The sequence below is a fragment of the Ranitomeya imitator genome, chromosome 10 (assembly GCF_032444005.1).
Source record: "Ranitomeya imitator isolate aRanImi1 chromosome 10, aRanImi1.pri, whole genome shotgun sequence".
Taxonomy (NCBI): Eukaryota; Metazoa; Chordata; class Amphibia; order Anura; family Dendrobatidae; genus Ranitomeya; species Ranitomeya imitator.
This window is the reverse complement of record NC_091291.1, coordinates 7,861,056-7,888,860: the sequence shown is the minus strand read 5'-3', so window position 1 is coordinate 7,888,860 and position 27,805 is coordinate 7,861,056. Positions and strand designations below refer to the sequence as shown.

At 46.0% G+C, this 27,805-nt stretch overlaps 1 protein-coding gene across 4 annotated transcripts in view; it reads right to left on the bottom strand.

The window, feature by feature from the left end:
- Window positions 1-27,532, bottom strand: part of LOC138650897 (Friend leukemia integration 1 transcription factor-like) — a 37,187-nt gene extending 9,655 nt beyond the window's left edge. The window contains exons 1-3 of one of the 4 annotated variants that reach the window (XM_069740759.1): window positions 27,401-27,532; window positions 1,979-2,163; window positions 1,329-1,486 (exon numbers count right to left, since the gene is read on the bottom strand). In XM_069740759.1, the coding sequence (XP_069596860.1) occupies window positions 1,329-1,486; window positions 1,979-2,163; window positions 27,401-27,418 (361 nt within the window). In that variant the 5' untranslated portion in view covers window positions 27,419-27,532. Of the gene's footprint in view, window positions 1-1,328; window positions 1,930-1,978; window positions 2,164-27,021; window positions 27,248-27,400 lie in introns of those variants that run through there. The other 3 variants (XM_069740757.1, XM_069740756.1, XM_069740758.1) reach the window with 3 other exon arrangements.
- Between the last annotated feature and the right edge of the window lie 273 nt (window positions 27,533-27,805).

Genomic DNA, 27,805 nt, shown 5'->3' with positions numbered 1-27,805 from the left:
TGTACAAGAATATAACTACTATAATACTGCTACTATGTACAAGAATATAACTACTATAATACTGCTCCCATGTACAAGACTATAACTACTATAATACTGATCCTATGTACAAGAATATAACTACTATAATACTGCTCCTATGTACAAGAATATAACTACTATAATACTGCCCCTATGTACAAGAATATAACTACTATAATACTGCTCCTATGTACAAGAATATAACTACTATAATACTGCCCCTATGTACAAGAATATAACTACTATAATACTGCTCCTATGTACAAGAATATAACTACTATAATACTGCCCCTATGTACAAGAATATAACTGCTATAATACTGCTCCTATGTACAAGAATATAACTACTATAATACTGCTCCTATGTACAAGAATATAACTACTATAATACTGCCCCTATGTACAAGAATATAACTACTATAATACTGCTCCTATGTACAAGAATATAACTACTATAATACTGCTCCTATGTACAAGAATATAACTGCTATAATACTGCTCCTATGTACAAGAATATAACTACTATAATACTGATCCTATGTACAAGAATATAACTACTATAATACTGCTCCTATGTACAAGAATATAACTACTATAATACTGCTCCTATGTACAAGAATATAACTACTATAATACTGCCCCTATGTACAAGAATATAACTGCTATAATACTGCTCCTATGTACAAGAATATAACTACTATAATACTGCTCCTATGTACAAGAATATAACTACTATAATACTGCTCCTATGTACAAGAATATAACTACTATAATACTGCCCCTATGTACAAGAATATAACTACTATAATACTGCCCCTATGTACAAGAATATAACCACTATAATACTGCCCCTATGTACACGAATATAACTACTATAATACTGCCCCTATGTACAAGAATATAACCACTATAATACTGCCCCTATATAGAAGAATATAACCACTATAATACTGCCTCCTATATACAAGAATATAACTACTATAATACTGCCTCTATGTACAAGAATATAACTACTATAATACTGCCCCTATGTACAAGAATATAACTACTATAATACTGCTCCTATGTACAAGAATATAACTACTATAATACTGCTCCTATGTACAAGAATATAACTACTATAATACTGCCCCTATGTACAAGAATATAACTACTATAATACTGCTCCTATGTACAAGAATATAACTACTATAATACTGCTCCTATGTACAAGAATATAACTACAATAATACTGCACCTATGTACAAGAATATAAGTACTATAATACTGCTGTGACTTGATTTTCCGTGTTACACATAGTTCCTGACCTGCCGGTACGATCACCCTCTTTTCCTCGTTGCCGTTAATTTGACTCGGTGACTGTGTCCTGTTGCTCGTGGAGTCAGGGTAGTTGGTCTGGTAATTTGTATGTGGGGTCTCGCTTTCTTCTTCTGTTTCTTCTATAGTTGCCCCAACATGGGAGAGTCTGAACGAGAGAAGAAAAGAGGAGTATTGATGTTGTACAGGGATTGTGTGTTGCACTTCAACCACCAGGGGCGCTGTTTGAGGTTGCATTGATCCATCGGGACTGATGGGATTCCTACAGATCTATGACCAGATATCTCAGCCTCTTCTCCTCATTGGGGTTGGAAATTCTTGAGTGTGAAGATCTACTCCTCGAGGGTTGTCTTCACTGTGAGAACTTGGTATGGCCGACCATGGGCACTAAGTACTTCAGGTCGGGGAGATGAATCTCCAACACCATAGCCCATGCTTGGTCTTCCTGAATGGTGGACACCATCCTTCTGGTATGGTCCAAGATGTATCAGCTTTCATCATGAGTGGAATCATCACATCTTGTGGATATATTTGGATGGGTCTTCTCTTGACTTTTGGTTCTGCAGAGTTTGCAAAACAACCACAAGACTTCTAGATACAAATATATATATAGATATATCTAGACTCAATGCTCTCTCACCGGTTCTGAGAGTGCTCCTCAGCCTCCTGCTTAATGTTCTGATGGCGATCACTGGTGGACACCCATGTGGCCTCGGGAAGGTTCCCACCACGTTCCTTAATGCTGGGTGAATATTCATCGGGCATCTCAGTCTTCATCAGAAGAGGGTAGAGATGGTGGTCCTCACTGACCACTGTGAGGGCCTCCTGGAAGAGAAGACCATACATAGTGTCCAACACAATGATATCTATGGGTGTCACTCAATGAGTTAAAGGGATACCGTCTCCGGATTTAAATAGGTCATCTATACAATGTCTCATAAGTATTAAAACCATGATTACAATCAAACCCCCCTAAATAACCCCAGAGGTGTCACTCAGAGGTCAAGAAGAAGCTAGCCCCGCCTTCCTGACTCCTTAATAGAGGTCACCTCCTACTTAATGCAGCAGCAGGAAGTGTGTCACGTCACTTCAGTTATTTCTAATGGGTGTCATATGTGACTTCAGATAGTTCTTCTGACTGGCTAAGAGGTGTCATATAACAGATCATCTCGTTCTTTTTCCTCTAAGGCTTTTTGCCCCCCCCAATATTTGGCTCTCCTTCTGACCAGACCCCCGTCAAGTCTATGTAAACAGGTAAATAGTTCTTTAAACCGCTGAAACAAATACATTTTCCCAGGGGAAGCGACAACAATGGCCGAAACTTCAGCCAAGAAATTTCTAGAAGTTATCATCTGAGTATAAATACATTTTATTGCGATTCTTTGTATCTCCGGAAATTCCACAGACTTCTTTTTGGGTTACTACTCCACCCTTGACCTTCAGAAGTCTTAAAGGGGATTTCCACTTAAAAGTTTTTTTTTTTTTTCCCTTTTTCAGATTTTTTTGATAAGATGTCATCCAGGTGACATCACGCCCAGGCCCCATGATGTCATCTCATGAGATGTGGTGGAAGGGTGGGGTGGTTATATGGTGATGTCATGTGTCCGTGGAATTGGGATGTCCTCACTCTGTATCCAAATACAGTGGAAAAAGCAAAGCAACACCAGGCAGCTTCCAAAAGCCTTCGCTTCACAACACCTGTCTGCTGCCATTCCAGAGCAAGCTCTGCAGCTGTGCATAACCGATCCTGTAGCTGAATTCTCTTTAGGAGAAGTTGCTGGCACTTTCTGAACTTTCTTGGACACCCCGAAGACTCCTTCGCAGCAATTGAACCCTTTGCCTTTGAATCTTTTCATGATTTGATAAATGGTTGATTTAGGGTCAATCTTACAAGCAGCAATGTCCTTTCCTATAAAGCCCTTTTCATGCAAAGCAATGCTTACAAGATCAATGCCCTTGCATGTAAAGCTCTTTAAAATGCCAAACAATTATAACTGCAAAGTAATGATGGTTTAGAGAAGAAAATAATGATTTCAAGAACAAGCCCTATAATAAAGCAACCAGTTTGCTCTGATATGTCAATCAGCATCACAATGTGATATCAGCTGCCTTGTCCTGGTTAACACTTTCTCCTGAACTTACGAGACGATCACTGAAATAATCTAAGCAGATCATTTGTGAGGGGAGCTGAAATTACGTGGAAATGTTTTTTGCTTTTAGAGAAGCACTCCTCCTCCCCCTTATTTCTCCTCCTCCTCCCATCAAAGTTTTTATCCTCTTAATATATTGTAGTCATCATATGATATGACACTGTGCACTTACAGTTGCTCATTTTGTCTTTCTACCCAGCTAATTCTTCAGTTTTTCATTAAGTCTATGACATCATGCGATTAAAAACTGAATCCTCCTAAGCTCTAAGTAGAAACAGGAGGTCAATTCTGCCTGAATGAGTCAACACTCACTGCAAAAGTCAATGACAGACTGGAGGAGGAGGGAGAAGCCTGGACAGGGGTTGAAAAGGGGAATGATTTCTGCAGGAACAAGAGACTTCCTGTTTCTTCATAGAGCAGAGAAAAGAGAAGAATTATCTGGGTACAAGGGTAAAATGAGCAATTGTAAGTACACAGTGCTGTATAATATGATGACTGCAAAATATGGAAAGGAAGAGGAGTAGGAGGTGGAGGAGCAGAAGGGGGAGCAGGAGGTGGAGAAGAGGGAGCAGGAGGAGCCGCAGGTGGAGGAGGAGGGGGATGAGAAGGGGGAGCAGAAGTTTATTTTGCAATTAATTTGTATAATAATCCAGATTTAATGGAAACTGGCAATATAAAAACCAAAGCAGCAAAAGTACATGAGAAGCAACATTTTTTGTCAGTATCAGAACTTTTGGCCACGACTACAGGATTTCTAATAATCGTTATATCAGGAAATTGCTCTTTATGCTCCTGTCCCGTATTCATCCCACAGGTAATACCTGCAGTCCCGTGTGTCCTGGCACAGGACTGCAGATCCGCAAGATCTCACCCAGCGCCTCCTCCATATTGCTTCACTTTGTACGACCAGCAGACATTGCCCCATGGACCTCAGGTTACACAAACCCATGTTACCCCATAGACCGCCTTATCAGGGCAGAGGGAAGAATGACACACGGGATTAGATACACGGCTCAGCAGTCAGTATCACACAGGAGAGGATTAGATACACGGCTCAGCAGTCAGTATCACACAGGATAGGATTAGATGCACGGCTCAGCAGTCAGTATCACACAGGAGAGGATTAGATACACGGCTCAGCAGTCAGTATCACACAGGAGAGGATTAGATACACAGCTCAGCAGTCAGTATCACACAGGAGAGGATTAGATACACGGCTCAGCAGTCAGTATCACACAGGATACAATTAGATACACGGCTCAGCAGTCAGTATAACACAGGATAGGATTAGATACACAGCTCAGCAGTCAGTATCACACAGGAGAGGATTAGATACACGGCTCAGCAGTCAGTATAACACAGGATAGAATTAGATACATGGCTCAGCAGTCAGTATCACACAGGAGAGGATTAGATACACGGCTTAGCACTCAGTATCACGCAGGAGAGGATTAGATACACGGCTCAGTAGTCAGTGTTACGCAGGAGAGGATTAGATACACGGCTCAGCAGTCAGTATCACACAGGAGAGGATTAGATACACGGCTCAGCAGACAGTATCACACAGGATAGGATTAGATACACGGCTCAGCAGTCAGTATCACACAGGAGAGGATTAGATACACGGCTCAGCAGTCAGTATCACACAGGAGAGGATTAGATACACGGCTCAGCAGTCAGTATCACTCAGGAGAGGATTAGATACACGGCTCAGCAGTCAGTATCACACAGGAGAGGATTAGATACACGGCTCAGCAGTCAGTATCACACAGGAGAGGATTAGATACACGGCTCAGCAGTCAGTATCACTCAGGAGAGGATTAGATACACGGCTCAGCAGTCAGTATCACACAGGAGAGGATTAGATACACGGCTCAGCAGACAGTATCACACAGGAGAGGATTAGATACATGGCTCAGCAGTCAGTATCACACAGGAGAGGATTAGATACACGGCTCAGCAGACAGTATCACACAGGAGAGGATTAGATACACGGCTCAGCAGACAGTATCACACAGGAGAGGATTAGATACACGGCTCAGCAGTCAGTATCACACAGGAGAGGATTAGATACACGGCTCAGCAGTCAGTATCACTCAGGAGAGGATTAGATACACGGCTCAGCAGTCAGTATCACACAGGAGAGGATTAGATACACGGCTCAGCAGTCAGTATCACACAGGAGAGGATTAGATACACGGCTCAGCAGTCAGTATCACACAGGAGAGGATTAGATACACGGCTCAGCAGACAGTATCACACAGGAGAGGATTAGATACACGGCTCAGCAGACAGTATCACACAGGAGAGGATTAGATACACGGCTCAGCAGTCAGTATCACACAGGAGAGGATTAGATACACGGCTCAGCAGTCAGTATCACTCAGGAGAGGATTAGATACACGGCTCAGCAGACAGTATCACACAGGAGAGGATTAGATACACGGCTCAGCAGACAGTATCACACAGGAGAGGATTAGATACACGGCTCAGCAGACAGTATCACACAGGAGAGGATTAGATACACGGCTCAGCAGTCAGTATCACACAGGAGAGGATTAGATACACGGCTCAGCAGTCAGTATCACACAGGAGAGGATTAGATACACGGCTCAGCAGTCAGTATCACTCAGGAGAGGATTAGATACACGGCTCAGCAGTCAGTATCACACAGGAGAGGATTAGATACACGGCTCAGCAGACAGTATCACACAGGAGAGGATTAGATACACGGCTCAGCAGTCAGTATCACACAGGAGAGGATTAGATACACGGCTCAGCAGTCAGTATCACACAGGAGAGGATTAGATACACGGCTCAGCAGTCAGTATCACACAGGAGAGGATTAGATACATGGCTCAGCAGTCAGTATCACACAGGATGGGATTAGATACACGGCTCAGCAGTCAGTATCACACAGGAGAGGATTAGATACACGGCTCAGCAGTCAGTATCACACAGGAGAGGATTAGATACACGGCTCAGCAGTCAGTATCGCACAGGAGAGGATTAGATACACGGCTCAGCAGTCAGTATCACACAGGAGAGGATTAGATACACGGCTCAGCAGTCAGTATCACACAGGAGAGGATTAGATACACAGCTCAGCAGACAGTATTACACAGGAGAGGATTAGATACACGGCTCAGCAGACAGTATCACACAGGAGAGGATTAGATACACGGCTCAGCAGTCAGTATCACACAGGAGAGGATTAGATACACGGCTCAGCAGTCAGTATCACACAGGAGAGGATTAGATACACAGCTCAGCAGACAGTATTACACAGGAGAGGATTAGATACACGGCTCAGCAGACAGTATCACACAGGAGAGGATTAGATACACGGCTCAGCAGTCAGTATCACACAGGAGAGGATTAGATACACAGCTCAGCAGTCAGTATCACACAGGAGAGGATTAGATACACGGCTCAGCAGTCAGTATCACACAGGAGAGGATTAGATACACGGCTCAGCAGTCAGTATCACACAGGAGAGGATTAGATACACGGCTCAGCAGTCAGTATCACACAGGATAGGATTAGATACACGGCTCAGCAGTCAGTTTCACACAGGAGAGGATTAGATACACGGCTCAGCAGTCAGTATCACACAGGAGAGGATTAGCTACACGGCTCAGCAGTCAGTATCACACAGGAGAGGATTAGATACACAGCTCAGCAGTCAGTTTCACACAGGAGAGGATTAGATACACGGCTCAGCAGTCAGTATCACACAGGAGAGGATTAGCTACACGGCTCAGCAGTCAGTATCACACAGGAGAGGATTAGATACACGGCTCAGCAGACAGTATCACACAGGAGAGGATTAGATACACGGCTCAGCAGACAGTATCACACAGGAGAGGATTAGATACACGGCTCAGCAGTCAGTATCACACAGGATAGGATTAGATACACGGCTCAGCAGTCAGTATCACACAGGAGAGGATTAGATACACGGCTCAGCAGTCAGTATCACACAGGAGAGGATTAGATACACGGCTCAGCAGACAGTATCACACAGGAGAGGATTAGATACACGGCTCAGCAGTCAGTATCACACAGGAGAGGATTAGATACACAGCTCAGCAGTCAGTATCACTCAGGTTGGGTTTAGGGCTCTCATCGTTGCCATCATTCCTCTCCATGAGTGGACTGGTCCGGCGTTATGATCCTGTACTCCGAGCTCTGGCCTCCGGGTCGCTCTGTACAGGTCGTCCGCTCGGTCCGGGTGGATCAGTTCCAGGTGAAGCAGTGCGGCCATTTCTACTGTTCTCTGGTGTCATCACCTTCTTGCTATTTTACAATCTCTGTCACCTTCTTACACTGCGCCGACACATTTTTGATACATTCTATCTCTTTATTCTGCATATTGTTTATGGAAACAGTCAGCAAGCTTGTAGTCAGAGCCATTATAAGTAGATGGTAATGGACGCTGGTGAGAATCCGCCATCTTTTGTGCACTTTCTGGCCTCGTCTGTGTTTTCTGGTTTCTTACAGCAGAAGTGTCGCTGCTTTATTGGAGTTTCACAATGACTGTGATGTCTATATCGGTAAATGATCTCGTAGCTGAGGGGACACAGAGTCTTCTCTACAGAGGGGGAAAGATTTCTGCAAAACTGCATTTATTTCCATTTCTGGTAATGTAATTGACTTTTCATCTGAAATACTCTGTGCTGCTGGTGACCTGAACCAATGCTTGGGGAGTGACGTAAGACATGGGGTTAGAATCAGAGCCACAGAGTGACCGAGATCACACCCAGCTCAGCGTCCCAAGAGCCTGATGAAGACCTTGGTCTGAGGGCGAAACGCGTCGCTTGGTGACTGCCCAGAATTAACCCTTCCTTTGCCGTTCGCCCACTTGATGTTCAGTTTTGCTGCTTTCTCCTCCTGTTATATACAGGTTATTGCTTACTACAGGATTAGTGCACGCCATTCCTGAAATACTCTGTACTGCCAGTATGGTAATGCTCTTATTGAATATGAAACTACCTACCCAATGTTTCCAATCGCCTCCCATCGGCTAGAGCACTGGTCCTGCATGAACAAACACACACACCGCTCCTTCCCCTGACTCAACTTCTTCTACCTTGTACCTCTCAGTCTGTCATTTTCACAGATACTCCTCTCCTGACATACTCTGTGCTGCTGGGGACCATGTTTCCTGGAATTTGTACCTCTCTAGATCAGCACTCTCTCCTCCTGAAATACTCTGCATTACTGGAAAACCCGGCTTCTTCCCTTATGTCACTCATAAATAGTAACTTGCCATAACGACAGCACTCTCCTCTCCTGAAATTCTCTGCACTACTGGAAAACCCGGCTTCTTCCCGTATGTCACTCACAAATAGTAACTTCCCATGAGAACAGCACTCTCCCCTCCTGAAATACTCTGCACTACTGGAACACCCGTTTCTTCCCTTATGTCACTCACAAATAGTAACTTCCCATAAGGACAGCACTCTCCCTTCCTGAAATACTCTGCGCTACTGGAAAACCCGGTTTCTTCCCTTATGTCACTCACAAATAGTAACTTCCCATAAGGACAGCACTCTCCTCTCCTGAAATACTCTGCACTACTGGAAAACCCGGCTTTTTCCTTTATGTCACTCACAAATAGTTTCTTCCCACAATGATAGCACTCTCCTTTCCTGAAATACTCTGCGCTACTGGAAAACCCGGTTTCTTCCCTTATGTCACTCACAAATAGTAACTTCCCATAAGGACAGCACTCTCCTCTCCTGAAATACTCTGTACTAATGGAAAACTCGGCTTCTTCCCTTATGTCACTCACAAATAGTAACTTCCCACAAGGATAGCACTCTCCTCTCCAAAAATACTCTGCGCTACTGGAAAACCCGGCTTCTTCCCTTATGTCACTCACAAATAGTATCTTCCCACAAGGATAGCACTCTCCTTTCCTGAAATACTCTGCGCTACTGGAAAACCCGGTTTCTTCCCTTATGTCACTCACAAATAGTAACTTCCCATAAGGACAGCACTCTCCTCTCCTGAAATACTCTGCGCTACTGGAAAACCCGGCTTCTTCCCTTATGTCACTCACAAATAGTAACTTCCCATAAGGACAGCACTCTCCTCTCCTGAAATACTCTGTGCTACTGGAAAAACCGGCTTCTTCCCTTATGTCACTCACAAATAGTATCTTCCCACAAGGATAGCACTCTCCTTTCCTGAAATACTCTGCGCTACTGGAAAACCCGGTTTCTTCCCTTATGTCACTCACAAATAGTAACTTCCCATAAAGACAGCACTCTCCTCTCCTGAAATACTCTGTACCAATGGAAAACTCGGCTTCTTCCCTTATGTCACTCACAAATAGTAACTTCCCACAAGGATAGCACTCTCCTCTCCAGAAATACTCTGTACTAATGGAAAACTCGGCTTCTTCCCTTATGTCACTCACAAATAGTAACTTCCCATAAGGACAGCACTCTCCGCTCCTGAAATAATCTGTGCTGTAGCTCATGTTATGAAGTTTATATACAGTGCCTTGCAAAAGTATTCGGCTCCCTGGAACTTTTCAACCATTTCCCACATATCATGCTTCAAACATAAAGATACCAAATGTAAATTTTTGGTGAAGAATCAACAAGTGGAACACAATTGTGAAGTTGAATAAAATGTATTGGTTATTTTACATTTTTGTGGAATTTCAAAAACTGAAAAGTGGGGCGTGCAATATTATTCGGCCCCTGTAACTTAATACTTTGTTGCGCCCCTTTTGCTGCAATTACAAGTCTCTTGGGGTTTGTCTCTATCAGTTTTGTACATGGAGAGACTGAAATTCTCGCCCGTTCTTCCTGGCAAACAGCTCGGGCTCAGTGAGGTTTGATGGAGATCGTTTGTGAACAGCAGTTTTCAGCTCTTTCCACAGATTCTCGATTGGATTGAGGTCTGGACTCTGACTTGGCCATTCTAACACCTGGAGACGTTTATTTGTGAACCATTCCATTGTAGATTTTGCTTTATGTTTGGGATCATTGTCTTGTTGGAAGACAAATCCTCGTCCCAGTCTCAGGTCTTTTGCAGACTCCCAACAGGTTTTCTTCTAGAATGGTCCTGTATTTGGCTCCATCCATCTTCCCATCAATTTTAACCATCTTCCCTGTCCGTGCTGAAGAAAAGCAGGCCCAAACCATGATGCTGCCACCACCATGTTTGACAGTGGGGATGGTGTGTTCAGGGTGATGAGCTATGTTGCCTTTACGCCAAACATATCGTTTGGAATTGTTGCCAAAAAGTTCGATTTTGGTTTCATCTGAGCAGAGCACCTTCTTCCACATGTTTGGTGTCTCCCAGGTGGCTTGTTGCAAACTTTAAACAACATTTTTTATGGATATCTATGAGAAATGGCTTTCTTCTTGCCACTCTTCCATAAAGGCCAGATCTGTGCAGTGTACGACTGATTGTTGTCCTATGGACAGACTGTCCCACCTCACCTGTAGATCTCTGCAGTTGATCCAGAGTGATCATGGGCCTCTCGGCTGCATCTCTGATCAGTCTTCTCCTTGCTTGAGATGAAAGTTTAGAGGGATGGCCGGGTCTTGGTAGATTTTCAGTGGTATGATGCTCCTTCCATTTCAATATGATCGCTTGCACAGTGCTCCTTGGGATGTTTAACGTTTTGGAAATCATTTTGTATCCAAATCTGGCTTTAAACGTCTCCACAACAGTATCACGGACCTGCCTGTTGTGTTCCTTGGTCTTCATGATGCTTCACACAGAACCCTGAGACTATCACAGAGCAGGTGCATTTGTACGGAGACTTGATCACACACAGGTGGATTATATTTATCATCATTAGGCATTTAGGACGACAGTGGATCATTCAGAGATCCACAATGAACTTCTGCACTGAAAGTAAAGAGGCCGAATAATATTGCACCCCCCACTTTTCAGGTTTTGAATTTCCACAAAAGTTTAAAATAACCAATAAATTTCGTTCAACTTCACAATTGTGTTCCACTTGTTGATTCTTCACCGAAAATTTAGATTTGGCATCTTTATGTCTGAAGCATGATGTGTGTGAAAAGGCTGAAAAGTTCCAGGGGGCCGAATACTTTCGCAAGGCACTGTACAACTTTCTCCATCGTCCTCCCGGAGTTTTCTTTTCTTAAATACTCTGTCCTGCTGTGAAACCCACAGATTCTTATGTTCTAAAGTGACTTCTCGTTTGCTCTTCTCCTGAAATGCTCTGTGCTGCAGCCCTATGTTATAGCAGCGGAGTAGTTTCGGTAAACGTGGGTACTCTCAGCCCCGAGGACGCCATTGCAGCAACCGTTTGACAGAAACCGTCATTTCCGCTCAATGTGAATGACGGCACGGACGAAAATAGTAAGATGTGTGAAGAGAGGAGATGAGAGAACAGATAGAAGGTTCCCTGGTAAACAGGAAGAGCAGAAACCACAAGCGATCAGAGCAGCGCTCCTGCCCAACCTGCGCCCCCACGTTATAGCGGGGTGGTTACATGCAATATATGGAGGCCATGGATCAAGAGTAGCAAAACGTGGCTGCTTTCCTCCAAAAACAGCACCACACCTGTCCGCTGGTAGGTCGTGGTATTGCACCTCAGTCCCGTACACTTCAATGGAGCAGAGCCAAAAAAACAGACCCCGCCAGTGTTAACACGGGTCATCCTGTACGCTTAACGCATGTGTCAGATTTTCCTTTTTATGAACAGATTGCGTTAACAGCTGCTTGCTGACGGTTTCCAGATGGAAGTAAAATACTGCAAAAAAAAAAAAAAAGTGACAGCAGCAAAATAATACAATAAAAACGGCTCCAATGTTGAATTTCAGCTCCGCTAACTACAGAGCCGCTGTATGGCGACGGCCGGAGGCTGCAAGATTCTGTTATGATAGGAAACCATCAGACGTTACGTGACCCGGCTGCGAAATCTGAAAAACCACAAGCGGCACCGCACCCGAGCCGCGCCCTGCCGCCAAGACATCGCATGATCTCGCTGCCAGCCGCTGGCAAGAGTCACATGTGCTGCCCCAGGGGGTAACTATGGTGGGTGCAGGGGATGCACCCGGGCCCTGGGGACTACGGGGCCCCATGGGAGAATTTGCATTGGGGCCACTGACATCACGCCATAAGATCGCAATGAGTCCAAACCTGATGGATTTCTGGCCAGGTGCATGGACTTCAATGAGAGTCACACCGAGCTCCGACAGAACCTGCCGGGGTCTTTACGTTTTTGGGGCAAAGTTGCGCGCAATTTGCAACTTCGACCTAAAAGTTTTTGTTTTTTTCATTTGCAACAGTCGCAATTGCTGAAAGGTCGTTTGGGGGCAAAAATGTCACGTGGCCAAAGTCCTGACTATATCGCGGGGTGCCGTGTATCGCGTGGCATGAAGATGGCGGCGTCTAGCGGTGGTCAATAGCGTCACGTTGCGACCCACGGCCGACTGTGACCACGGCGCGGCTGCCGCAGTGTCGCTCAGATGCAGGTTGCGAGTTGCATGCGACTTAGATTCCATAGACTTCAACGTGAGTCGTGCACGGTGGCGACTCGTATCTCTAATATGGCCGCACTGCGGCGAGGCCGGGATGTTTTCGGTGGTCCGGGGTTTGCATTGAAGTCTACGGTGAGTTTTCAGATTTGGAAGCGTTTGCGGCTCCGTCTCGCCATCGCGGACGGTCGTAATGCGGCATCGCATGTAGCGGATTGGCGTCCGGGGGTCTCAGGATTGGGGGGATCGGGTGTTTCTCCAGATCCCGCATTCCTCTGGGTCCAGGCCTCTCCCTGATTGTGCAGGGGGGATACTCCGGATGCCGGGACGGAAATTTCCTACCGTCTGGAGCTTCAGATAAGAGCGGATTATCACAATGGACGCGCGGCTTCCTGTGCTGGAGAAGAAGTGGTGAGCGGCCACCAGTCCTGATAACGGGGGCTGCAGGCCTCACTACAAGTCCCAGCAAGCCATCAGCTTACATGGAGTCATGTAGGTGCCCCCCTGTCCTATGCAATGTAGGAGCGGCGACCCCGTAACCTTTAATTAGTCGCGTGGGGGTCCATTAGTCGCCAATTCCACGTATTGAAGACAGGTAACCGCCCGTTTCGGCAGCTTTCCAGCTCGGAGACGCGGCGTCGACTACACGTTACAGCGAGGTGCGCCAGTAATTGAAGGTCAAGGGCAGTGGGAATTGCCTTACGAGCGATTTTCCAATGTAATGGTATTGGAATGGCTGCACTCGGCCGCTGTCGGAGTCATCCACAGTGAGCGGCGGCTCATGAGCTGACATCCCTCTGCTTGCTGTCAGGGAACGAACCTTATCTAAAAAATCCTCCAAAACTTCTCACAGCTGAAGGTTTGCTACAATGTATCCAGTCTCAATAATCCTCTGGACTCCAGACTGAGACATATCGGACTCCGGAGCAGAACAAATAACATGTCTCAATCCACAAATAGTCACAGAGAAGTGATCAAAGGTGGTCCCATAAGAAACGGACGGTATTGCCCCCTGGGCGTGAACCCGGCCCAGACTCCCAGAGTGTGAACCCGGCCCAGACCCCCAGAGTGTGAACCCGGCCCAGACCCCAGAGTGTGAACCCGGCCCAGACCCCAGAGTGTGAACCCCCCCAGACCCCAGAGTGTGAACCCCCCCAGACCCCAGAGTGTGAACCCGGCCCAGACCCCCAGAGTGTGAACCCGGCCCAGACCCCAGAGTGTGAACCCGGCCCAGACCCCAGAGTGTGAACCCCCCCAGACCCCAGAGTGTGAACCCAGCTCAGACCCCCAGAGTGCGAACCCGGCCCAGACCCCCAGAGTGTGAACCCGGCCCAGACCCCCAGAGTGTGAACCCGGCTCAGACCCCCAGAGTGCGAACCCGGCCCAGACCCCCAGAGTGTGAACCCGGCTCAGACCCCCAGAGTGCGAACCCGGCCCAGACCCCCAGAGTGCGAACCCGGCCCAGACCCCCAGAGTGTGAACCCGGCTCAGACCCCCAGAGTGCGAACCCGGCCCAGACCCCCAGAGTGTGAACCCGGCCCAGACCCCCAGAGTGTGAACCCGGCCCAGACCCCCAGAGTGTGAACCCGGCCCAGACCCCCAGAGTGTGAACCCGGCCCAGACCCCAGAGTGTGAACCCGGCCCAGACCCCAGAGTGTGAACCCGGCCCAGACCCCCAGAGTGTGAACCCGGCCCAGACCCCCAGAGTGTGAACCCGGCCCAGACCCCAGAGTGTGAACCCGGCCCAGACCCCCAGAGTGTGAACCCCCCCAGACCCCAGAGTGTGAACCCGGCTCAGACCCCCAGAGTGTGAACCCCCCCAGACCCCAGAGTGTGAACCCGGCTCAGACCCCCAGAGTGCGAACCCGGCCCAGACCCCAGAGTGCGAACCCGGCCCAGACCCCCAGAGTGTGAACCCGGCCCAGACCCCCAGAGTGTGAACCCGGCTCGGACCCCCAGAGTGTGAACCCGGCCCGGACCCCCAGAGTGTGAACCCAGCCCAGACCCCAGAGTGTGAACCCGGCCCAGACCCCCAGAGTGTGAACCCCCCCAGACCCCAGAGTGTGAACCCGGCTCAGACCCCCAGAGTGTGAACCCCCCCAGACCCCAGAGTGTGAACCCGGCTCAGACCCCCAGAGTGCGAACCCGGCCCAGACCCCAGAGTGCGAACCCGGCCCAGACCCCCAGAGTGTGAACCCGGCCCAGACCCCCAGAGTGTGAACCCGGCCCGGACCCCCAGAGTGTGAACCCGGCCCGGACCCCCAGAGTGTGAACCCGGCCCGGACCCCCAGAGTGCGAACCCGGCCCAGACCCCCAGAGTGTGAACCCGGCCCAGACCCCCAGAGTGTGAACCCGGCCCGGACCCCCAGAGTGTGAACCCGGCCCAGACCCCCAGAGTGTGAACCCGGCCCGGACCCCCAGAGTGTGAACCCGGCCCAGACCCCAGAGTATCAACCCGGCCCAGACCCCCAGAGTGTGAACCCCGCCCAGACCCCAGAGTGTGAACCTGGCCCAGACCCCCAGAGTGTGAACCCGGCCCGGACCCCCAGAGTGCGAACCCGGCCCAGACCCCCAGAGTGTGAACCCGGCCCAGACCCCCAGAGTGTGAACCCGGCCCGGACCCCCAGAGTGTGAACCCGGCCCAGACCCCCAGAGTGTGAACCCGGCCCGGACCCCCAGAGTGTGAACCCGGCCCAGACCCCAGAGTATCAACCCGGCCCAGACCCCCAGAGTGTGAACCCCGCCCAGACCCCAGAGTGTGAACCCGGCCCAGACCCCCAGAGTATGAACTCGGCCCAGACCCCCAGAGTGTGAACCCGGCCCAGACCCCCAGAGTGTGAACCCGGCCCAGACCCCAGAGTGTGAACCCGGCCCAGACCCCCAGAGTATGAACTCGGCCCAGACCCCAGAGTGTGAACCCAGCCCAGACCCCCAGAGTATCAACCCGGCCCAGACCCCCAGAGTATGAACCCGGCCCAGACCCCCAGAGTGTGAACCCCGCCCAGACCCCAGAGTGTGAACCCGGCCCAGACCCCCAGAGTATGAACTCGGCCCAGACCCCAGAGTGTGAACCCAGCCCAGACCCCCAGAGTATCAACCCGGCCCAGACCCCCAGAGTATGAACCCGGCCCAGACCCCCAGAGTGTGAACCCCGCCCAGACCCCAGAGTGTGAACCCGGCCCAGACCCCCAGAGTATGAACCCGGCCCAGACCCCCAGAGTGTGAACCCGGCCCAGACCCCCAGATCACATGACTGTCCAATATGGCAGCAGGTATAATCTCTTTGGGTTAAGTACTAGGACGATCCCCAGCGTCACAGTCCGGGGGGCACAGATCTGAGGGGCTGCGGATGGGCCGGGAGCAAAGGAGGAAGGAAACTGCTCAAACCTGGAAACAGTCAGTGAGATAAAGGTCCGACTGCAGGTGACACTGAGAGAACAGGAAACCTGTAATAACAACTATCAGCTATGGAGGACTACAACTCCCATCACACTGTACACTGAGCCGTGTATCTAATCCTCTCCTGTGTGATACTGTCTGCTGAGCCGTGTATCTAATCCTCTCCTGTGTGATACTGTCTGCTGAGCCGTGTATCTAATCCTCTCCTGTGTGATACTGACTGCTGAGCCGTGTATCTAATCCTATCCTGTGTGATACTGTCTGCTGAGCCATGTATCTAATCCTCTCCTGTGTGATACTGACTGCTGAGCCGTGTATCTAATCCTCTCCTGTGTGATACTGACTGCTGAGCCGTGTATCTAATCCTATCCTGTGTGATACTGACTGCTGAGCTGTGTATCTAATCCTATCCTGTGTGATACTGACTGCTGAGCCGTGTATCTAATCCTATCCTGTGTGATACTGACTGCTGAGCCATGTATCTAATCCTCTCCTGTGTGATACTGTCTGCTGAGCCGTGTATCTAATCCTCTCCTGTGTGATACTGACTGCTGAGCCGTGTATCTAATCCTCTCCTGTGTGATACTGTCTGCTGAGCCGTGTATCTAATCCTATCCTGTGTGATACTGACTGCTGAGCCGTGTATCTAATCCTATCCTGTGTGATACTGTCTGCTGAGCCATGTATCTAATCCTCTCCTGTGTGATACTGACTGCTGAGCCGTGTATCTAATCCTCTCCTGTGTGATACTGACTGCTGAGCCATGTATCTAATCCTATCCTGTGTGATACTGTCTGCTGAGCCGTGTATCTAATCCTATCCTGTGTGATACTGTCTGCTGAACTGTGTATCTAATCCTATCCTGTGTGATACTGACTGCTGAACTGTGTATCTAATCCTATCCTGTGTGATACTGACTGCTGAGCCGTGTATCTAATCCTCTCCTGTGTGATACTGTCTGCTGAGCCATGTATCTAATCCTATCCTGTGTGACACTGTCTGCTGAGCTGTGTATCTAATCCTATCCTGTGTGATACTGACTGCTGAGCCGTGTATCTAATCCTCTCCTGAGTGATACTGTCTGCTGAGCCGTGTATCTAATCCTCTCCTGTGTGATACTGTCTGCTGAGCCATGTATCTAATCCTATCCTGTGTGACACTGTCTGCTGAGCTGTGTATCTAATCCTATCCTGTGTGATACTGACTGCTGAACCGTGTATCTAATCCTCTCCTGAGTGATACTGTCTGCTGAGCCGTGTATCTAATCCTCTCCTGTGTGATACTGTCTGCTGAGCCATGTATCTAATCCTTTCCTGTGTGATACTGACTGCTGAGCCCTGTATCTAATCCTCTCCTGTGTGATACTGTCCGCTGAGCCGTGTATCTAATCCTCCCCTGTGTGATACTGGCTGCTGAGCCGTGTATCTAATCCTCTCCTCTGTGATACGGGCTGCTGAGTCGTGTATCTAATCCTCCCCTGTGTGATACTGTCTGCTGAGCCGTGTATCTAATCCTATCCTGTGTGACACTGTCTGCTGAGCCGTGTATCTAATCCTATCCTGTGTGATACTGACTGCTGAGCCATGTATCTAATCCTCTCCTGTGTGATACTGACTGCTGAGCCGTGTATCTAATCCTCTCCTGTGTGATACTAACTGCTGAGCCGTGTATCTAATCCTCTCCTGTGTGATACTGACTGCTGAGCCGTGTATCTAATCCTCTCCTGTGTGATACTAACTGCTGAGCCGTGTATCTAATCCTCTCCTGTGTGATACTGACTGCTGAGCCGTGTATCTAATCCTATCCTGTGTGATACTGACTGCTGAGCCGTGTATCTAATCCTCTCCTGTGTGATACTGACTGCTGAGCCGTGTATCTAATCCTCTCCTGTGTGATACTGACTGCTGAGACGTGTATCTAATTCTCTCCTGTGTGATACTGTCTGCTGAGCCGTGTATCTAATCCTATCCTGTGTGATACTGACTGCTGAGCCATGTATCTAATCCTCTCCTGTGTGATACTAACTGCTGAGCCGTGTATCTAATCCTCTCCTGTGTGATACTGACTGCTGAGCCGTGTATCTAATCCTCTCCTGTGTGATACTGACTGCTGAGCCGTGTATCTAATCCTCTCCTGAGTGATACTGTCTGCTGAGCCGTGTATCTAATCCTCTCCTGTGTGATACTGACTGCTGAACCGTGTATCTAATCCTATCCTGTGTGATACTGACTGCTGAGCCGTGTATCTAATCCCATCCTGTGTGATACTGACTGCTGAGCCGTGTATCTAATCCTCTCCTGTGTGATACTGACTGCTGAGCCGTGTATCTAATCCTCTCCTGTGTGATACTGACTGCTGAGCCGTGTATCTAATCCTATCCTGTGTGATACTGACTGCTGAGCCGTGTATCTAATCCTCTCCTGTGTGATACTGACTGCTGAGCCGTGTATCTAATCCTCTCCTGTGTGATACTGACTGCTGAGACGTGTATCTAATTCTCTCCTGTGTGATACTGTCTGCTGAGCCGTGTATCTAATCCTATCCTGTGTGATACTGACTGCTGAGCCGTGTATCTAATCCTCTCCTGTGTGATACTGACTGCTGAGCTGTGTATCTAATCCTGTCCTGTGTGATACTGACTGCTGAGCCGTGTATCTAATCCCATCCTGTGTGATACTGTCTGCTGAGCCGTGTATCTAATCCTCTCCTGTGTGATACTGACTGCTGAGCCGTGTATCTAATCCTCTCCTGTGTGATACTGACTGCTGAGACGTGTATCTAATTCTCTCCTGTGTGATACTGTCTGCTGAGCCGTGTATCTAATCCTATCCTGTGTGATACTGACTGCTGAGCCGTGTATCTAATCCTCTCCTGTGTGATACTGACTGCTGAGCCGTGCATCTAATCCTCTCCTGTGTGATACTGTCTGCTGAACCGTGTATCTAATCCTATCCTGTGTGATACTGACTGCTGAGCCGTGTATCTAATCCCATCCTGTGTGATACTGACTGCTGAGCCGTGTATCTAATCCTCTCCTGTGTGATACTGACTGCTGAGCCGTGTATCTAATCCTATCCTGTGTGATACTGACTGCTGAGCCGTGTATCTAATCCTCTCCTGTGTGATACTGACTGCTGAGCCGTGTATCTAATCCTCTCCTGTGTGATACTGACTGCTGAGCCGTGTATCTAATCCTCTCCTGTGTGATACTGACTGCTGAGACGTGTATCTAATTCTCTCCTGTGTGATACTGTCTGCTGAGCCGTGTATCTAATCCTATCCTGTGTGATACTGACTGCTGAGCCGTGTATCTAATCCTCTCCTGTGTGATACTGACTGCTGAGCCGTGCATCTAATCCTCTCCTGTGTGATACTGACTGCTGAGCCGTGTATCTAATCCTCTCCTGTGTGATACTGTCTGCTGGGTTGTGTATCTAATCCTCTCCTGTGTGATACTGACTGCTGAGCCGTGTATCTAATCCTATCCTGTGTGATACTGTCTGCTGAGCCGTGTATCTAATCCTCTCCTGTGTGATACTGACTGCTGAGCCGTGTATCTAATCCTCTCCTGTGTGATACTGTCTGCTGAGCCGTGTATCTAATCCTCTCCTGTGTGATACTGTCTGCTGAGCCGTGTATCTAATCCTATCCTGTGTGATACTGTCTGCTGAGCCGTGTATCTAATCCTCTCCTGTGTGATACTGTCTGCTGAGCCGTGTATCTAATCCTATCCTGTGTGATACTGTCTGCTGAGCCTGGTATCTAATCCTCTACTGTGTGATACTGTCTGCTGAGCCGTGTATCTAATCCTATCCTGTGTGATACTGACTGCTGAGCCGTGTATCTAATCCTCTCCTGTGTGATACTGACTGCTGAGCCGTGCATCTAATCCTCTCCTGTGTGATACTGACTGCTGAGCCGTGTATCTAATCCTCTCCTGTGTGATACTGTCTGCTGGGTTGTGTATCTAATCCTCTCCTGTGTGATACTGACTGCTGAGCCGTGTATCTAATCCTCTCCTGTGTGATACTGTCTGCTGGGTTGTGTATCTAATCCTCTCCTGTGTGATACTGACTGCTGAGCCGTGTATCTAATCCTCTCCTGTGTGATACTGACTGCTGAGCCGTGTATCTAATCCTCTCCTGTGTGATACTGTCTGCTGAGCCGTGTATCTAATCCTCTCCTGTGTGATACTGTCTGCTGAGCCGTGTATCTAATCCTATCCTGTGTGATACTGTCTGCTGAGCCGTGTATCTAATCCTCTCCTGTGTGATACTGTCTGCTGAGCCGTGTATCTAATCCTATCCTGTGTGATACTGTCTGCTCAGCCTGGTATCTAATCCTCTACTGTGTGATACTGTCTGCTGAGCCGTGTATCTAATCCTATCCTGTGTGATACTGTCTGCTGAGCCGTGTATCTAATCCTATCCTGTGTGATACTGACTGCTGAGCCGTGTATCTAATCCTCTCCTGTGTGATACTGTCTGCTGAGCCGTGTATCTAATCCTCTCCTGTGATACTGACTGCTGAGCCGTGTATCTAATCCTCTCCTGTGTGATACTGACTGCTGAGCCGTGTATCTAATCCTATCCTGTGTGATACTGTCTGCTGAGCCGTGTATCTAATCCTATCCTGTGTGATACTGTCTGCTGAGCCGTGTATCTAATCCTATCCTGTGTGATACTGACTGCTGAGCCGTGTATCTAATCCTCTCCTGTGTGATACTGACTGCTGAGCCGTGTATCTAATCCTCTCCTGTGTGATACCGACTGCTGAGCTGTGTATCTAATCCCAGTCCAGTGTACCTAAGACTGTAATGTGTGGTACAGTCTCAGATCCGGCCCGTGGTGTGCATTGCTGTATCCGATCTCGGTCAGCGTTAGTCGCGGCGCCGGTCATGTGACTGCCGGTAATTTATATTTTATCACCAGATAGATATTCGGAGATTTCTCCTTTATAGATTTTTCTCGTTCACTTTCTTACATTGTGCAGCTCTCATCCAGAATGACCTTTGACCTGAGCACCTTTAGCCCCGCCCCCGAGGAGCCGCCTACCACAACAGGGAGGATCAGAACAAGTCCTAATTATTGCACAGCAGAGCGTTTGTTACTGTTGCATCCAGTTTAGACAATTCTCTATTCTCCAAAACTTGATACAATGTAACAAACCATCAGCAGAGGACAGAGATGATGAAGGCGATGGGTGGTCACCAGATACTGATGATGGAGGAGACGGGCGGTCACCAGATACTGATGATGGAGGAGACGGGCGGTCACCAGATACTGATGATGGAGGAGACGGGCGGTCACCAGATACTGATGATGGAGGTGACGGGCGGTCACCAGATACTGATGATGGAGGGGATGGGCGGTCACCAGATACTGATGATGGAGGGGATGGGCGGTCACCAGATACTGATGATGGAGGAGATGGGCGGTCACCAGATACTGATGATGGAGGAGACGGGCGGTCACCAGGTACTGATGATGGAGGAGACGGGCGGTCACCAGATACTGATGATGGAGGAGACGGGCGGTCACCAGATACTGATGATGGAGGTGACGGGCAGTCACCAGATACTGATGATGGAGGGGATGGGCGGTCACCAGATACTGATGATGGAGGGGATGGGCGGTCACCAGATACTGATGATGGAGGGGATGGGCGGTCACCAGATACTGATGATGGAGGGGATGGGCGGTCACCAGATACTGATGATGGAGGGGATGGGCGGTCACCAGATACTGATGATGGAGGAGATGGGCGGTCACCAGATACTGATGATGGAGGGGATGGGCGGTCACCAGATACTGATGATGGAGGGGATGGGCGGTCACCAGATACTGATGATGGAGGAGATGGGCGGTCACCAGATACTGATGATGGAGGGGATGGGCGGTCACCAGATACTGATGATGGAGGGGATGGGCGGTCACCAGATACTGATGATGGAGGTGACGGGCGGTCACCAGATACTGATGATGGAGGGGATGGGCGGTCACCAGATACTGATGATGGAGGGGATGGGCGGTCACCAGATACTGATGATGGAGGAGATGGGCGGTCACCAGATACTGATGATGGAGGGGATGGGCGGTCACCAGATACTGATGATGGAGGAGACGGGTGGTCACCAGATACTGATGATGGAGGTGACGGGCGGTCACCAGATACTGATGATGGAGGAGACGGGTGGTCACCAGATACTGATGATGGAGGGGATGGGCGGTCACCAGATACTGATGATGGAGGTGACGGGCGGTCACCAGATACTGATGATGGAGGTGACGGGCGGTCACCAGATACTGATGATGGAGGAGACGGGTGGTCACCAGATACTGATGATGGAGGGGATGGGCGGTCACCAGATACTGATGATGGAGGAGATGGGCGGTCACCAGATACTGATGATGGAGGTGACGGGCGGTCACCAGATACTGATGATGGAGGTGACGGGCGGTCACCAGATACTGATGATGGAGGTGACGGACGGTCACCAGATACTGATGATGGAGGTGACGGGCGGTCACCAGATACTGATGATGGAGGTGATGGGTGGTCACCAGATACTGAAGATGGAGGAGACGGGTGGTCACCAGATACTGATGATGGAGGTGACGGGCAGTCACCAGATACTGATGATGGAGGCGGCGGGCAGTTTTTCAGATCTTTGGGCCCATATTACAGCCCCGATCTTCCCCCGCCTCTGAAGTTGTCACTTTGGGTGATTGGACCCGCGGACGGGTCAGGATTTGGTCCACAATATGCCGTAGGTACAAACATGCTGGTCTGAAACCAGAGGATGCTGCCGGGGCCCCGGCTCTGACACAACAATGGGCCCAGAGATTCAGCAGATTTCCTGCAGCACGAGAAGGGTTAACAGTGTTGTGTAAGCACTTTCCGTAAATGGTGGCGGGCGTGCGACGGTGGGGCTGAGGTTACACAACGCTGACACCAACGTGCAAGAACACAACATCTGCAACAATGGTGACCGCCACAAAGGGCGAAACTAGATTATGGCGGGCGCAGACAGCAGAGGACCCCATTGTGGGAACGTCTCATTAGCTCAGACCCTCACATGTGAACCCCAGATTGCATTAACTGCCTATCTATCAGAATGTACTGCCTACAAATACCCAGAGAGTTGAATGACAAAGTCAGCTCTGCTACATCTGTATGCCATAAAATAATGAATTGTATTAATAGTTTTATGTGGAAGTAAACTTACCTATATATAATTCATATTATCTATGCCTAATATAGAGACACAATATGGGGATGTAGCAGAGCTGAGTTTGTTTTACTCTAAAACTCCAGAAATCAGCATCTGTTATGTTATATTATACTATATCATATTATATTATTATATTATGATATATTATATTTTTCACTATTTATGATATATAATATATATCAACTCTCAGCGTCATTATAAATTCTTCATAGTCTTGTAACAGAGCTGAGTTGTTTTACTTTTTAACTCCAGAAAGTAGTATCTATTATATTATTATTATTATAATATATAATATAAATAATAATATAATAATAATATGTAATATATATAATATAAATAAAAATATAATATATAAAATAATATATTTAATATTATAATATATAATTATAATATTATTATATTATATATTTATTATTATTATTTATTTTACATATTTAAACTTTCAGCATTAATATAAATTCCTAATAGAGTTGTAGCAGAGCTGAGTTTGTTTTAATTTACAACTCCAGAAAGCAGTATCTATTGTATTATTATTATTATTATTATTATATATAATCTAATATATAATAATAATAGAATATATAATATTATAATATATCATATATAATATAATATATAATTATTATATTATATATTTATTATTATTATTATTTATTTTATATATTTCATTTCTCAGCATTATTATAAATTCCTAATAGAGTTGTAGCAGAGCTGAGTTTGTCATACTCCACAATCCAATAAATCAGCATTTATTATATTTGCTAAAACATCTTTTAATATATAAATGCAGCAGAGATGAGACTGTCATTCTCAAAACTGAAGAAATCAGCATTACAGTTGGTAAAATATCTTCTAACACCAAACCTCATATACACATGTAGCAGAGCTGAGTTTTTCCATTCTCAAAAAAACTCAAGAAATCGGCATCTGGGTTTTTGAATCTTACAGTATTATCATAATATATAAGTAGGAAAGCTGAGTTTGTCATCTGGTTTTCCATTTTCCCTCCATTACAGTGGACACCTGACATGGATGAGGCAGAGCTGAGTGTGTCCTTAGACCTGGCTAAAGATGAGATCACAATTCTATGCATTAGTGTTCACCTTTATGACACTCTCGGCTCTGCTACATCTGGAGCTCTGAAACTATTCTCCCCACAAGGGGTTAACTCCCCCTCTCCGAATCTGCTTCACTTTGCGGAAACAGCAGCTTCCTCATCTGCTAAACTCACCAAAAACTGCAACTAAGTAACACAGAAAACTCCATTTATCTGGATAATTCATGAACGTTCCATCACGTCTCCTTCTAATTCTCTTATTATTATAGGACTTATATTTGTTATTAATGCAGCCCCATAGAAAACATACTCTGGACTCCAACCAGTGGCTCTGACTACAACTCTCAGCATGCCTCCTGCTAGGAGTTATCGTGTGAAGAACATTACTGATGGAGATCAGAACAACTGCACTAATTGGTCCCTTTTTTTTTTTTTCAGAGAATGATACAAAATGAAAATAAAAAAAAACTACAAATAAAAAAAAGTGAAATCAATCAATAAAAAAAATCTGAAAAAAAAAAACGACATTTAACAAATGCAAAAGAATAAAAATAAATTGCAAATAAAATAATCAAATAATATTAAATGAAAACCAAGCCAAAATATAATAAATAAGTAAAGGCCACAATAACTAAAAAGAAAATGATTATATATATATATATATATATATATATATATATCTCTTAGTAAACAAAATAAATGCAGCAATAATTAAAAAGAAAAAGATTATATATATATATATATATACACATATATATAAACATATCTTAGTAAACAAAATAAATGCAGCAATATTTAAAAAGAAAAAGATTATATATATATAAATATATATATATATATATATATATATATATAAACATATCTTAGTAAACAAAATAAATGCAGCAATAATTAAAAAGATTAAGATTATATATATATATATATATATATATATATAAACATATCTTAGTAAACAAAATAAATGCAGCAATATTTAAAAAGAAAAAGATTATATATATATATATATAAACATATCTTAGTAAACAAAATAAATGCAGCAATAAGAAATCATAATTAGGGCAAATAATAGAACAAATATAACAAAACATAAATCTATAACACAGGTATGGAAATGTAATCGATGCATTCACATCAATCGTATAAATTCAGACATAACATAAAGATCTGTAATAATAAAGATGGTTACACAAAAGATCCAGAATCTGGGAGAGAATTTTACTTATAGTGGTCCCCAACCTGAGACTACAACCACCATCATCATCATCATCTTATTCGCGCCCAGATTCCTTTTATCTCTTAATCTTTACTCATCTCATCAACCCTCCATATTCGCCATTTTTAGCTGCAGCTTTTTAAACATGAGCCCCCCTGCCCTGATGGAAAATGATAAAAAAAAAAGCGCAAATGTCTTTGAGAACTAGAATCTAAACGACAATCTAAAAATGAAGCATGAAAAGTTATAGAGAAGGAAAAGAAATATTAAAGAAATAAATGCACTGCGAAAGAAATGTTACAAATGCAGAAGCTTAGAATGTGAGCATTTAGGAATATATATACATATATATATATATATATATATATATATATATATATATATATATATATATCTCTATGGGCTCACATATATATAGCATCTATATATAATATATGTGCAGAATGTATAAATATAAAATCTATCGTTTATATTAATTATTAATAATTATAAAAGAACTATCATTAATTACAACTGTTATTAATAAGAATAATTATATATAAATCTAAATGTAATAGGATATAAAATGTGAATATATATCTATATATATATATATATACACACACACACACGTATATACAGATAAGCAAAATATACATATAAATAAGTAAAATTAACATATATATATATATAATTATAAAACATCCCAGTACTGGAAATTATATTTTTTACGACTATATAAGTGGAGGCAGCAGAATATTATCTCATATACAGATAAGCAAAATATACATATAAATAGGTAAAATTAATATAAAATTATATATATATATATATATATATATATATATATATATAATTATAAAATATCCCAGTACTGGAAATGATATCTTTTTCGACTATATAAGTGGAGGCAGCAGAATATTATTTCATATAAAATACTTCTACCTTATCTCGTTATATTATATTTTTAGCAATTATGGAAAACAAAATGTTGAAGCCAATTTGCACAATATATTAAACAATACAAAGAATATAAATGTAACAATGAATAACAGACAGTGATTCTATATTACACCGTCCTGGGACTTATTACAGATTTTCATGTCTGGGGTGGGGGTCTCCTCCTAGTTCCCCTCACCCTAGCACCTATCCCTTCTGCTGCCATCACCCACCTGTTCAGCCCCAGGATCCTGAGCACCAGGCTCTGCTCCTCCCTTCGTGTCCATTGACTACAGGTAACAGCTGCAGCCCCCCAGTCTTGCTGAGCCCCCCAGGGGTCTGCAGTGGGTCCCCCATGCTGCTCCCCTGGGTGGTGCTGGGTCCCTCCCCAGGTCCCAGCTCTGAGCTCTAGATCTGGAGGTTTCTCTTGCTGTTATTTAAGCTGAGACATGAACCACTAAAGGAAGAGGAAATCTGGTACCAAAAGGAAAGAGTGGGGGCTTCGGAATAACCGCCCCAGGGCTGAGTGTCACAGGGGAAGAAGGAAGGGGGTGGCTGCAGGCCCTGGTGTCCAGCTCCTGGGCTCCCTGCTGCTGCTGCAGCATCACCTACCTTGATGGTGCAGTCCATGTCACCTGGAGTGGAGCTCAGGAGCAGGTGCTGCAGGAGCCTCAGGAGGAGGCCATGTCCAGGTGAGGTTCTGCAGCAGAGCCGGCTGTGTGTGACTGTGTGCTGCTCTCTGACTCTGGGTCCCCTCTTTTTGGGGAAGTGATGTCACTTTGGTTTCCTTTTTGGTGACAGATGTTCAAGAAGAAAAAAAATTGAAACTTTAACTTCACTCCTGAACTTGCTGCAGAGAAGAAGAAACCAAGAGACGACTCCACTAAAGGTCTCACTATCCCTCCAGCAGGTGCCAGAGAGACCCCAAAGATGGGAAGGGGTGTATGGAAAAAGAGGGGTGCTTCTCACCCCTGTCAGCAGCTCCACAGGCAGCAGAGATGGGGGGCTGCAGGTATA